Source organism: Danio aesculapii, chromosome 16 (assembly GCF_903798145.1).
Source record: "Danio aesculapii chromosome 16, fDanAes4.1, whole genome shotgun sequence".
Classification (NCBI taxonomy): Eukaryota; Metazoa; Chordata; class Actinopteri; order Cypriniformes; family Danionidae; genus Danio; species Danio aesculapii.
The window spans coordinates 51310049-51326027 of NC_079450.1; the positions used below are offsets into that span (position 1 = coordinate 51310049).

Below are 15979 nucleotides of genomic sequence, written 5' to 3' on the forward strand. Positions count from 1 at the left end.
CAAATAGGTGAAACAAAGACATCATAAATGAATAAAGGGCTCACACATAAGTCAAGAATGCATGTACATTTTCTTAATACAACAATTAAATCAAGTAAGTGATGAAAACACGGGATATTTCTCCATATGCGATGTACGGGAGAAAATGCTGTGCTTTTCAATGCAAAATGCAGTGTTTGGTCAACCTACCAGCTCCTGTAAGTTAATTTGGCAGTATATAAAACTTAAGATCGGGATTTTTAAACTTATCAGAGGTGAAATACATTACAGAGCAACTTTTCAATTGTAAATAACCAATAATAGATTGAATTTTTTCAAAAAGGGAAGATAAAATGCCAAATATGGTCTCTGTACATTCATTCTAATGGATTCTTTTCCCCCACGGCACAAACAGTACACCAAAAAAATGCTGAGTTCCACACAATTGATTTGTGTCGGGACAGCATGAAGGAATTAAGGTAACTTATTAGTTTTTACAAATTTAAGTAGATTAAACATAAAACAATTAATGCCCCCCCCCCCTACTTAATAATAATAAGTAAATAAAATAAGTAGTTTGAGCAAACAGCAAACCTAATTTGTTGAGTGTAGTGAAATTTTTGTGCAGGCTATATTAGTGGACTAATGTAGGGAATAGTGAATGAGGCTATCAAACTTAACGGGGGAGATTTTGGATACAATGGATAATAACTGTGTCAGACTCTCACCGTCTGCAGCAGGGACTCGGTCTGGTTAAGCTGCTCCTCACACACGCCTGACTCCATCTGCACTTTACTGACAATCTGCTGGAGACGCTCTAACCTGGAAATCACAGGAATCAGCACAGTTATTAAATCACTATTGCAGTTTTAAGCCAGGATTGAACTGTGCTGTGCTGCTTAGTCAAAGGTCTGGTGTACGCAAAACAATCCCCAAATGCTTGTAGATATACACTTTACAATAATGTCCCAATAGTTATTGTGAGCTAATATATTTATTTAAACAATAAACAATACATTCATCACGTATATGTCATATAAAATCATCGTTGTTAGTTCTTGTTAACTCGCAGTGCATTGGCTAATGTTAACAAGCACGACTTTGGATTTTATAATGCATTAGTAAATGTTGAACTGTAATTAATAAATCTTGTACAAGTATTGTTCATTATTAGTTCATGGTAGTAAATACATTAACCAACAGATCCTTATTATACCGATATATTTTGCAGCAGACACATATGAATGTCAGAACACACAGTATTTGTTCTGTAAATATAAATGGCACCACTTTAGTGTAGGTCACAATTCATGCTGTTAACTACTAGCTTAATACTTGTCTATTATTACGATATTAACTGTTCATTAGTAGTTATAAAGTATGATCTTATTCTTAATCCCTAATCCTACCCAAAACCCAACTACTAACAATTAATAAACAGCTACGTAGTAGATTATTAGGTTAGTAGTGTTAGTTTATGGTTTGTTAATACAGTGAATTGTGACCTAAACTAAATAAATAAATACAGAATAACTTGCCACTATATCACTGGGATATGAGCTGTACAAATAAAAAAGCCAATATTGCATGTAGCAAAAAAAAACTCACAGTTTTCCATGACGAAGTAAATACTCTAAACGATATGGGTCTGTCACAAACGCCATTTTTTACAATCCACCAGCATGCAGGACTTCGGTGAGATGCATAAAAACATGTTTATTTCTTGGTGTAATCCTGTCATGAGACCAAACCCAGGCAGAAAGAGTTGCTGTGGCGTTTGGTCAGTCAGTCCTCAGCCCATAAAGAAACTGTGTGCTGCGTATTATTACTCTGGCCATAAACACATTGTCTTGTGACAGGAATTGTGTGTCCTGAATCAGGTCAGACTCCCCTCTCCTGCTAGATGATGGATATCGATAACTTTCATTTAATTTCCTCTAGACATCATCTCAACATTTGTTTTCATTCACTCAAAATGAGTCTTAAACACAGATTTATTCAATGATTGAAAAGCCAAACCAAATGTATAAATGTCGTAAAAAAAGAAGAAAAAAATGGCACACAAACACTGTTCTCAACCGTGACAAAATTTAAGGATCTGAATAAAGCGTTTTTTTTTTTGCATGTAAAAAGCCTGTACTTTAAAGGGCACATAGTTTACCTCTTTTTTCTGATTTAATATTAATATTATGGTTCTTCTGAGTGTGCCAGTTTAGGTTCAGTTTAAAACACAATTCAGATTTGTTTATTATAATGTGTTAAAAAGTGTCATGTTGGGGGCGTGTCCACAGTTTGCTGATTTAGGGTGTGTTGCTTCACATGTAAATTAGTTTCGGCTTCCCGCCAACGTAACAAGGGGGCGGGGCCATGAGCTTACCCGCTCTGCGTTTGCAACAGTCTGACAGGCAGACGGAGAAGGAGAGAGAGAATCACCATTCAGTCGTACATGTACGACTCTGACACAGACCAAGCAGAGAGTACAAAATGATTTGTGTCTTTGTACAGTTTTACAGCCAACTGTGTGCTAGTTTCAAGTGCCGAGCTTGTACACAGAAACTAATAACCACACACACTGAATTAACTTTGACTGAGGCACCGGATGCGCCGCTCGAAGCCGCGACACGGCACACCAGACACTCTCTGTGGCGCACCAGAAGCATGAAGTGTCCCGAATCGTCGCGCCACGCGTTTTTAAATTCTAAACATAGGTTTCTGCAGCGGTCCGCGGCGCCCAGCCGTCTACTTGAGTGTACCCTGATAGAAACCGATGTTTAGAATTCTAAAACGCATGCTAGTTAAGATCACAGGGAGCTTCTGGGATCGCGTGAAATGCAAACGGCTGAAGTATAAGGTAGACTCAATGAGAAGTACACATGTTTGCAAACCTACCTAAAGATACAACCAATAATTCCGAGCGATAATGTGGAGAATATTGATCTTGTGTTGAGCCCAATGAGCCTTAATCTAAAAATAGAGCAAGGGTGTTCCTTTAGTGATATTGCTTCAACTCACGCTGAAAATGGCGGACGTGAATTAACAAACTGAGGATATGATGACACGCCTGTCAATCAATATTGGTGGGCGGGGGGGACCGCACTCCTACGTCAGGTAGCGATCGATTTGAAACAGCTCCAATTGGTCCACCGTTTTTTATGTTGTTAACTTGAAAAAAAAAGCACTGGTGTTGCTTATATCACCCAATATGACGGTCTAAACACCATACATGCACATATGTCTGTCCAAACAGCTTGAAAAGCAGATTTTTTACCATAGGTGCCCTTTAAGATTTATTTTTTCACTTGTGTGACTTTAAGATACCTTGTAAAACGCGATTAGTTGCTTTACTTTACAACAGTGGTTCTCAATTCCGGTCCTCGTTTTTATTTGACAAACAAGGATGAATTCACAGATCTCTCTGTAACGAGTTGATGACCTGAATCAGGTGTGTTATGTAAACAAGACATAAGTGTCGTCCTAAATGGAACCCTAATGGTTTTTTTTTACTAAACGGAAATTCAAACCGTTTCCCAGATGACGTTTGACAGTTGCCAATTAGCAAAATAAATTTCCAACTACCAAATAATACCTCCCATAAGTATAACCACATTCACCATATAATCACGCGCTATAATCACTCTCGTAGGAGAATTTTGCTTTCACAATCCAGAATAAATAAAGTAATCCAACATCAATGCCCGAAAGCTCCGCCCCTTCCACTACATGAGCAAAGCAACAGCAGTTGAGTACATGAAGTGTCCATCATTCCACACTTCTTTTTACCGGTGGAATAAGTGCATCATCCGGGTATTTAAAGTGCACTTATTATATTTAGAGGTTTCAGTGTGAACGCACAACTTACACTATTCATCCTACTAAATGGGTGTGGGAATAGTGCATAAGTATACAATTTGAGACGCACCTATACATGTGCAGGGCAGGGTGGGATGAGAATTGAGAACCACTGCTTTACAAAAAGTGAGTAAACTCGTTGCCTTAAAAGCAACAAGTTGATTTTACTTAAGTCAGTAAACCCATTGACTTAACTTTATAATTATGCACATCATTTGTTTACTTAATAATTCAACCCAGGCTCATTATGGATACATACCCCCGGTAGACATTTCTGGAGAGTGTGAAATGCGTACTAGGAGGTACGTTTTTTTTTTTTTGCAGTTTTTGTTTTTGGCGAGTCCACCAGAGGCCGCTGTGTACATGTTTTGAGATCTCAAATTTCCTCTTGCAAGTGCCACTCGCGTCTGCTCTTTCTCGCATAAACCCACCAGAGCCGCTGCACAGTGACTGACTGACCGACTGACTGATCCCCCACCCACCTCCTTCTTTAAACCCAACCAATCATGGCCGTGCACAGTCACTGGCCCTCTGCCCTCATTGGCTTCGGTGCCCTCTCAGCCTCTCCCCCCATTTAGCGTGATACTACAGTGTGCTGAAGCAACAGAATTTTTGCTAATATAATAATAACTACACTATTATATACTTCTATAAAGCTCTATAAAGTTTATTATAAATTACTATAGTATGTGTGGGGCATGTCTATTAATGAAATATAGACACAACCTTTGAGTCACTAAGCAAAGCTGATGGCGAATTGACAAACTCACTTTTTTGAAATCTTATTTTGTATCAAGTGCACTGAAACCAGGGCCACACTGAGGCCTGGCACAGATATTAGTCACGCAGCTCTTATTAGCCCAGAATGCTCCTCATTGTGTGTAATAATGGCTGATGTAATGGCAGTTTCTGGATGCTTCTATTCTAGTCAGACTCGGTTATTTCATTACTTGTCCATTCCATTCCCATAATCACAGTTACCATCAGGTTAACCCTCCTGTTGACGTACGGGTCAGTTTTTTCTTTATACAGTGAAATACCTGTTGTTTTACAGATATGTTGGGGTAATTAAAAATTCTAACATTACGTTTACAGTATTGCTTGTAATTTGGTATTACATCGCTTTTTTTAAAGGAAATTTGATGTATTTTTAGAGAGTAACACGTAATTTTACGTCAATAATTACAGATTATTCCTGTAAAAATAGGGAAACAAAAATTCAGTCAAACTGTTTTTGGTGAAGCTAGTAAACATGAAGATTAACATGAGGTTAATAAAGCCAAATAATAGCCGATTGTTTGTAGGCTGCATATAATGCATGCACTGTAAACTATCAAATGTTTATCTTACTACTCTAACAATGTTGCTATGCTATCTGTGATGATCACCAGTGATCTAGCGACTGCGGATCGCTGGAAAACTTCACACGTTACTTTAACGAACTACAACTCCCAGCAATGCACCTCGAACACCCGGGTTCCTAATTCTAACTGATTACACACACAGTCAGAAGATCGTTATGGACTGATTTCAAGTACTATAAACTCAGCACACACAGACACATCTTTTCTGAGTCTTAAACTGTTAGGTGAGAATTACGACACGGTTTCCTTACCTTGCCGTGTTTGACTCCTTTACTTTGTAATTTTGTTTGCCACCTTTATGCTTGTCTGTGCACCTGTTTGTTCCTGTTTCAGCCTGTAATTGCAAGATGACTTGTTAATAAACTGCTATTTGATCCTCAACTTTGTTTGTGCAGGTTGTCCTCTCATGACACTAACCTGTTTTTTGTTGTTAAACGATGACCAAATGTGTTTATTTTGTAAAAAAGAAATAAAAAATTAAATAGATAACAGTTTCCAGTTTCTCAAGAAATTGTTTTTGGAGTTTGACCTACATATCCTTAAAATATTTGTTAAACTTTATTATAGTTTATAGTATATTTACATTGTTTTATGACAACAATTATAGTTACCTAAGCTTTTTTCAATCATTCTTTAAAAGTTTTCTTTTCCAGTTTTAAAGGTATGTTAAATGTGAAAAACTTTATGGAATATTTAGAGATTTCATGCATAATTACATAAATTAATCTGTATAATTACATTAATAACCAGCATAATTACAGTAATTATCCTTGTAATCACATTTATTAATCTGTTTAATTACAGTATAACCTGAATAATTGCAGTAATAATCCTTATAATCACATTAATTATCTGTATAATTACATTAATAAATCATTTATTTACAGTAATAATTTGTGTAATTGCAGTAATAATTAGTAAAATGGCAGTAATAACCTGTACAATTACAGTTAAAATCTGTGAAATCACAGTAATAACTTGTAATTATGGAACAAGAAATTACAGTTTTTTTTATAGATTATCTACTTTTTTAATCTCCCAATTTTTTCCGTTTTTTTTTAACGGGGTGCCAGAAAAATTTGTTTTTTTATGTTTTTTTTTGTTTTGTTTTTTGTTTTTTACAGTGTGGGCACCATTTTAACAGCAGAGAAAGAAGTTTTTTTTCTCTTCTCTGGAGGGTTTCAGTCGGTTGACTTCTGAGATGTACAGAGCAGAGTTTGTGCTATGTGCAAACAATCCCCAATTTTGTCAACAGCACCCTTTATGGAGAGTCGTCTGATTGATAGCAAATGCAGATTGTCCATTTTCTTTCACTAAACAACAAAACAAGTGATGTAGCAATGCTAAATAAACTGTGCTGTTTATGTTGGTCAGATGGATAGAGCAAGACAAAAAGAGAGGTTGTAATAGGAACTGTTATAACAAATAATCTATACAATATCATCTTAAATGGACGGTTCACCCAAATAAAAAATTGTCATCATTTACTCTCCCTTTCTTTGTTTCAAACCCTAATGAGTTTCTTTCTTCTGTCAATCTTCTGTTAATGATGAAACACCAATTGACTTCCATGGTACTGAAGTTTGGTGACTTTTCCCCAATGTAAAAAAAAAATGAATATTTTGATAATTTCATGAAAGCTGTACACATTTATGGTACAGTTGTCCTTGGTGTCAGTTTTAAAACTATAACTATACAGGCCGTTAGCCAGGGGGGTTCGGGTAGTTCGAAAGACCACTTTTCACTGACAAGGTTTCCGAATTTGTCCTATACACAAGCTCATTATCCTATTTTGACTGCTATGACACAGTAAATTGTGAAAATAATCATCGAAGAAGGCTTTAAGGCCAGAATCAATAGGTTAGTTTTTCATTTAAAACTTGAACAGCATTCTTTTTTCTAATGATATATGATGTGATGAATTTGTATTTGTAAAAATAAGTATTTTTCTCATACTTTTTTTCTTCTAAATGTTTAGGAAATGTTTTTGGTACATCAAAAAATGTGGTTGATGACCATTTGACAAGCTAATGCAGCAAACAATAATGCTTTAAAAGTATTTAACCTGATAATTACATCGAAAATTAGGTTAATAGCTGCAAAAAGGTCCATTATTCAAGAAAAAAGAACCACCCCTTCCACCAGGCTGGCTACGACCTGACTATATAAACTAAAACTATGTATCGAGCCAGCCATAAAACCATTTTCACACCACAAAAACTACTGGCACACACACACGCACACACACGCAGGCACGCACGCAGGCACGCACGCAGGCACGCAGGCACGCACGCACGCACGCACGCACGCACGCACACACACACACACACACAGTGTCTTGCTAAAACTTGTTACACTTATGCAGGTACTTATAGCATTAGCATTAGCTGCTTTATCTTAAAGGTCATTTTTGTCCCACAGTGTGAACGGTATAGATAGAATTTCAAGACAACGGGAGAGTTAAAGTGTTAGATTACCCAAAAATAAAAAAATCGGTCATTAATTTCTCACCCTCATGTCATTCCAATCCCCTGAGACCTTTGTTCATCTTCAAAACACAAATGATAAATTTCCGATGAAATCTGAGAGCTTCCTCATCCTCATCAAAAAAAAAAACATCCCATGCAGCATCAGGGGTTTAACTATAATCATACGAATCTCCAAGAACTCTTGTGCACCAAAATAAAATAAAAAACAACTCTATTACTAACATCTTCTCTCTTGGATCAGGTCAGAGTGTGTGTTTACTATGGGCAGTATGATGTATTGCCATTAGAGTCAGTAGCATACACAAGCCTTGTATTGGCTGTAGTAAACGGACACGCTAATCTGATGCACAAGACATTGCTCGTTTTTACAGTTTTTTGATGCACAAAAGAGTTTTGGAGCTTCATATGATTACAGTTGATCCACTGAAGAAACGTTTGGACAGTTTTCGGTCTTTTCTGGACTTCTCGAGCATCTCGGGACCCTAGGTGTCTATAGAGGATGAGGGAGCTCTCAGGTTTCATCTAAAATATCTGCATTTGTGTTCTGAATCAAGGTCTTAGAGGATTGAAATGACTTGAGGGTGAGTACTTTATGACAGATTTTAAGTTTTTGTGTGAACTAACCCTTTATAGGCTGCATGTGTGCATGTGTGTGTGTGTGTGAGGTGTGTTTTAGGTGTTTCCCCCACCTCTCAAACTCTATTCTCAGCAGTCTCTCTCTCTCCAGAATGGCCACATGGAGGCGACCCCATTCCTTCTCCACGTCTATGGGATGATAACCTGGAGGAACCTTGATCTGACCGGCCTGAACCGCGCTCTGAGGAGGAAAACAACAACAATAAACACGACTGAAACCAAACTTCATTTCTCTCAAATATTATTGAACTCTTATAACACTTAAAGTCACAGTTCACACTAGAAAAGAACAATTCTTCATCATTTACTCACACTCAATGGTTGAAAACATATAGAAATATCTTCCTTCTGTTGAACCCATTGATTTCTATACAAAAATACTATGGAAATTACTATGGAAGTCAATGGCTGTTATTTCCCAGCATTCTTCAGTATATCCTAGCTAGTGTTTAACAGGAGAGAGAAACTCAATCAGAGTTTTAACAAGTGGATGGTGAGGAAACAACGACAGAATTTTCCTTTTTGGGTGAACTGTCTCTTTAAGAGATATTTGGAGTAAATAATGTTTATATTAAACTGATCCTAAACCAAACGATTTCCCAGCATGATTTGTGCCAAATTAAACATTATTTTGTGTGTTTTTGCATGAATAATGCCTATATTATGCAGAAGGTCGCATCATGCTTTGCGTCAGAATGTTTAAGGAATTCATATACGGTGTATTCATAGCCTGCTTGCTCAGTGCTTGACATTAGATCATAAACGTCTGCTGTTTCTAGCTACACTAGAAGTTCACTACAAAATTCTGATGCAACACAATTTATAACATGCTTGTGTGTACACAATTAAAACAAAACAAAATAAAATAAACTAAAATAAACTAAAATAAAATAAAATAAAATAAAATAAAATATTTTTAAACTATTAAATAAATTAAACAAACAAACAAACAAATAAATAAATAAATAAATAAATAAATAAATAAATAAATAAATAAATAAATAAATAAATAATAAATAAATATTTCTCGACTAAATAATGAGGATTTAGGACTAACTATGAATTAAAGTGTTAAAGGCGTGTGAACAAACCTCAAAGGACTGGAAGAGGTGTTTGGAGCGGCCTTTGTCGGACTCTTTGGGTGGAAGCTCAGTCTCTTTAAACTTCAGAAACTGACGCCACAGAATCTAAAACACAACCAAACAAAAACATGAATAAACAGACCCTTATATATGTGCAGCACTGAGTTTGAGAGTATCGGGTTCATTATCATTATCTACAAGTAAAGCCATACAAATGTAATGAAATAATTAAGCTAATAAACATTAAATAAAAATACAAAATAAAACAATACAAAAATAAATTAATAAAAAAGTGAACAAAAGACTTTATTTTTGTTAAAGAGCTAAAACAAAAAAATATTATTATATTATATTATATTATATTATATTATATTATATTATATTATATTATACTATATTATACTATATTATATTATACTATATTATATACTATATTATAATATACTATATTATATTATTATATTATTATTATATTTATTATATTATATATATTATATTATATTACTATATTATATACTATATTATATTATATTATATACTATATATTACTATATTATATAATTATATTATATTATATTATATTATATTATATATATTATATTATATTATATTATATTATACTATATTATATACTATATTATATTATACTATATTATATTATATTATATTATATTATATTATATTATATTATATTATATTATACTATCTTATATATATTATACAATATTATATTATACTATATTATATTATATTATATTATATTATGCTATATTATATTATATTATATTATATTATATTATATTTTATTATATTATATTATATTATATTATATTATATTATATTATATTTTATTATATTATATTATATTTTATTATATTATATTATATTATATTATATTTTATTATATTATATATTATTATATATATATATTATATTTATTATATTATATTATATTATATTATATTTTATTATATTATATTATATTATATTATATTATATTATATTATATTTTATTATATTATATTATATTTTATTATATTATATTATATTATATTATATTTTATTATATTATATTATATTTTATTATATTATATTATATTATATTATATTTTATTATATTATATTATATTATATTATATTATATTATATTATATTATATTTTATTATATTATATTATATTATATTATATTTTATTATATTATATTATATTATATTATATTATATTATATTATATTATATTATATATCCTAATGCATTGCTGTATAAAAGTGATTTTGCATCAAAACAGCCAAACAATAAAACAATTAATTAATTAAAACTACAAAAAAGATCATGAGGATGAATATTTAACACATGGATAATTTATTGTATTTATACTATACAAACAAACAAATAATAATAATAATAATAATAATAATAATAATAATAATAATAATAATAATAATAATAATAATAATAATCTCAATATGGGTGGCAGATTAAAGTGAACACACAAAATCCACCTTAATTCAGCTGATAAATCACAAAGAATCCTAAAGTGTTTGATTCAAAGGGTCAATTATTGTATTAATACTGCACTAAAAAATAAAAGATTTTTATATACAGCGACTTATAACAGTAATCCTGCTGCATAAAACTCTTTATAAATACTGTAACACTGTAAATGATTGGCAAAAATGTTGGAAAATGCAGTGAAAATCTTTATTTGAACCATAAAAATGTAATATGACTTCCCAAAACAGCTACCGAACCATCGCGCAGATGCAAAAAAAAGTGAAGTTTAATGGAGCATAGAACATTTCAAATAATTTTAATGTCAATATTATTACACGCCTTAAAGAGTTATTTTTTTAGATGGTCTACAGAACAAACCACTGTCATCCAATAACCTGCTAGTTAACCTAAATAACCTAGTTAAGCCTTTAAATTGCACTTTAAGCCAAAAACTAGTGTCTTGCAAACTAACTTGTAAAATATTATGTTAATATTATGTTGTGTCATCATGGTATGGAAGAAATTAATTATTAGAAATGAGCTATTATGTTTAAAAAGGTGTTGAAAAAAGTCTTTTTTCTTTTAAACAGTACTCAGAATTTAAAAAAGAAGAAGAATTACAACAGTACATAATGATTTAAAGACTTAGCTAGAGATGCTAATCAGCCAATGTAGATTTTTCCAGTGAAGCTTGCTGACTGAAAAAACTTTCCGTGTTATTGCCAGGTTTAAATCTAGTCTGGTAACAAACTAAACTTATCCTAATGACCCACAGAAATGCAGACAATGCGCATCCGTGTGCGCAACAGCTAACAAAGACTACAATCCGTTCATTAGCTGCACGTAAACACTATTAGCAACATAGCGCAAACATTAGCACTGACCTCCACTTCCTCGTAGCTGCTGGGAAACCTGCGCTCCTCGAAGATGAGGACGTGATGTCGGATCCACTGCAGGAGGACAGTGACCAGCTGATAATACTCCTGCCAGCGCAGCTCCAGCTCCTGAAACACACACACACACACACACACACACCACGCTCACTCAATTACACACCAACAATCTCAGCCTTGTCTGAGGGCAAAACAGGACTCAAAGCACCAAAATAGCGGATCCAGATGACTTTATTGATGGTCTGTGACACACATCATTTAGCTCATAACAGATGCTGATGGTGTGAAGGAGGAATCAAATCAAGAGTGTTTGGATGCTGTTATATGAGGCTGGACAGACAACATCCAGATCACACAAAGTTTATTACCAATTCAAGCAAACAGGAGGACTTCAGCGTGTAAACGTGGAGGCCAAAATCACTTTTTGAAAGGCAAAATGAATCTCTATACTGGTAAATCCATCTTATGTATCTAATCAAACCCAACATTGGGCTAAAAAGTGTCATTTAAATTTAGTTTAAAACGTTTATCCAACATTTATTCACTGTATTCGAAAACCTGCAAAATACACAATCAGAAATAAAGAGGTGTTCACAACAAGGATGCTAACTAGAAACTGAAATGTAACGATATTTGTCCACATCAGCGAATGATAATCTTTATTTTTAGTTTGTTTATTTTAGTTTACTTTTTTGCATTACCCCCTTGTAGCCAGCAGGTGTCCTTGGTGTGCGTTGTTTCTAGCGAATCTGACCAGTTAATCCAGCCAGAGGCGCCGCTGGCCAGTGTGGCCCTATGACAACATTCTAGCGGGAGCTGTCGCTAACGAAAGTGAAAAGCGGGGGACAAAATAGTTTTTAAAGGACGGTGGTGTCCGGTGTTTGGGGAATGGGGGACGTGTTTGTCACAGGTGGTCGCGAACAAAATTGACTTGGTTGGGCCCCCATAGTTACTATCAAACTTACTATCTGTGTATCGGTGTAATGCTATTGGTATCTTACTACCAAAACAGTGTGGACCATTAGAATCGTCATAACTTCCCCATCGGCGCCCGTGAATCCAGCTTGTGTAATCTATTTAATCAAACCCAACAATGGGTTCCAGTTCCAGTTCATCCAACGTCGAGTGTGTTTATACATCTGACCCAATGTTGGGTTATGACAACACACAATTGTTAGATTGTACAGTATTCAAACACGTGCAAATCACACTCAGAAATAAAGGGTTATTCACAATTAGCAAGTATGCTAATTACACTTTTAAATGTAACTCAATTTGTGCACACCAGCATATAATAATGATCTGTTTATTTTTAGTTTATATTTTTACTTTTTGCAATACCGCTTTGTAGCCAGCAGATGTCAGTGGTGTGCTGTGTTTCTAGTGCAACTGACCAGTGAATCCAGCTCGTGTAATCTATCTAATCAAACCCAACATTGGGCTAAAAAGTGTCATTTAAATTTAGTTTAAAACGTTTATCCAACATTTATTCACTGTATTCGAAAACCTGCAAAACAATCAGAAATAAAGAGGTGTTCACAACAAGGATGCTAACTAGAAACTGAAATGTAACGATATTTGTCCACATCAGCGAATGATAATCTTTATTTTTAGTTTGTTTATTTTAGTTTACTTTTTTGCATTACCCCCTTGTAGCCAGCAGGTGTCCTTGGTGTGCGTTGTTTCTAGCGAATCTGACCAGTTAATCCAGCCAGAGGCGCCGCTGGCCAGTGTGGCCCTATGACAACATTCTAGCGGGAGCTGTCGCTAACGAAAGTGAAAAGCGGGGGACAAAATAGTTTTTAAAGGACGGTGGTGTTCTGTGTTTGGGGAATGGGGGACGTGTTTGTCACAGGTGGTCGCGAACAAAATTGACTGGGTTGGGCCCCCATAGTTACTATCAAACTTACTATCTGTGTATCGGTGTAATACTATTGGTATCTTACTACCAAAACAGTGTGGACCATTAGAATCGTCATAACTTCCCCATCGGCGCCCGTGAATCTAGCTTGTGTAATCTATTTAATCAAACCCAACAATGGGTTCCAGTTCCAGTTCATCCAACGTCGAGTGTGTTTATACATCTGACCCAATGTTGGGTTATGACAACACACAATTGTTAGATTGTACAGTATTCAAACACGTGCAAATCACACTCAGAAATAAAGGGTTATTCACAATTAGCAAGTATGCTAATTACACTTTTAAATGTAACTAAACTTGTGCACACGAGCATATGATAATGATCTGTTTATTTTTAGTTTATATTTTTACTTTTTGCAATACCGCTTTGTAGCCAGCAGATGTCACTGGTGTGCTGTTTCTAGTGCCACTGACCAGTGAATCCAGCTTGTGTAATCTATCTAATCAAACCCAACATTGGGCTAAAAAGTGTCATTTAAATTTAGTTTAAAACGTTTATCCAACATTTATTCACTGTATTCGAAAACCTGCAAACAATCAGAAATAAAGAGGTGTTCACAACAAGGATGCTAACTAGAAACTGAAATGTAACGATATTTGTCCACATCAGCGAATGATAATCTTTATTTTTAGTTTGTTTATTTTAGTTTACTTTTTTGCATTACCCCCTTGTAGCCAGCAGGTGTCCTTGTTGTGCGTTGTTTCTAGCGAATCTGACCAGTTAATCCAGCCAGAGGCGCCGCTGGCCAGTGTGGCCCTATGACAACATTCTAGCGGGAGCTGTCGCTAACGAAAGTAAAAAGCGGGGGACAAAATAGTTTTTAAAGGACGGTGGTGTTCGGTGTTTGGGGAATGGGGGACGTGTTTGTCACAGGTGGTCGCGAACAAAATTGACTTGGTTGGGCCCCCATAGTTACTATCAAACTTACTATCTGTGTATCGGTGTAATGCTATTGGTATCTTACTACCAAAACAGTGTGGACCATTAGAATCGTCATAACTTCCCCATCGGCGCCCGTGAATCCAGCTTGTGTAATCTATTTAATCAAACCCAACATTGGGTTAAAAAGCGTCATTAGATTCCAGTTCATCCAACGTCGAGTGTGTTTATACATCTGACCCAATGTTGGGTTATGACAACACACAATTGTTAGATTGTACAGTATTCAAACATGTGCAAATCACACTCAGAAATAAAGGGTTATTCACAATTAGCAAGTATGCTAATTACACTTTTAAATGTAACTCAATTTGTGCACACCAGCATATAATAATGATCTGTTTATTTTTAGTTTATATTTTTACTTTTTGCAATACCGCTTTGTAGCCAGCAGATGTCAGTGGTGTGCTGTGTTTCTAGTGCAACTGACCAGTGAATCCAGCTCGTGTAATCTATCTAATCAAACCCAACATTGGGCTAAAAAGTGTCATTTAAATTTAGTTTAAAACGTTTATCCAACATTTATTCACTGTATTCGAAAACCTGCAAAACAATCAGAAATAAAGAGGTGTTCACAACAAGGATGCTAACTATATACTGAAATGCAACGATATTTGTCCACATCAGCAAATGATGATCTTTATTTTTAGTTTGTTTATTTTTGTTTACTTTTTTGCATTACCCCCTTGTAGCCAGCAGGTGTCCTTGGTGTGCGTTGTTTTTAGCGAATCTGACCAGTTAGTCCAGCCAGAGGCTCCGCTGGCCAGTGTGGCCCTATGACCACATTCTAGTGGGAGCTGTTGCTAACGAAAATGAAGAGCGGGGGGACAAAATTGTCTTTAAAGGACGGTGGTGTTCGGTGTTTGGGGAATGGGGGGGTTTGTCGTGGACGTGTTTGTCACAGACGTGTTGGTCACTGGTGGTCGCGGACAAATGTGACTAGGTTGGGCCCCCATAGTTACTTACTACATTAGACTTACTATCACCAAAACGGTGTGGGCCATTAGAATCATCCTAACTTCCCCATCGGCGCCTGTGAATCCATCTCGTGTAATCTATTTAATCAAACCCAACATTGGGTTAAAAAGGGTCATTAGATTCCAGTTCATCCAACGTGGAGTGTGTTTATACATCTGACCCAATGTTGGGTTATGACAACACATAATTGTTAGATTGTACAGTATTCAAACACATGCAAATCACACTCAGAAATAAAGGGTTATTCACACCAAGTATGCTAATTATACTTTTAAATGTAACTCAATTTGTGCACACCCGCATATGATAATGATCTGTTTATTTTTAGTTTATATTTTTACTTTTTGCAATA

The 15979-nt window shown here is 34.7% G+C and overlaps 1 protein-coding gene across 1 annotated transcript in view; it reads right to left on the minus strand.

Annotated features, from left to right (window-relative positions):
• Positions 1 to 15979, minus strand: part of plecb (plectin b) — a 184410-nt gene that overhangs the window by 63542 nt on the left and 104889 nt on the right. Inside the window, exons 9-12 of the mRNA XM_056476117.1 lie at positions 11778 to 11897; positions 9409 to 9504; positions 8371 to 8498; positions 708 to 801 (exon numbers count right to left, since the gene is read on the minus strand). Of these exons, the coding sequence (XP_056332092.1) occupies positions 708 to 801; positions 8371 to 8498; positions 9409 to 9504; positions 11778 to 11897 (438 nt within the window). The remainder of the gene's footprint in view (positions 1 to 707; positions 802 to 8370; positions 8499 to 9408; positions 9505 to 11777; positions 11898 to 15979) is intronic.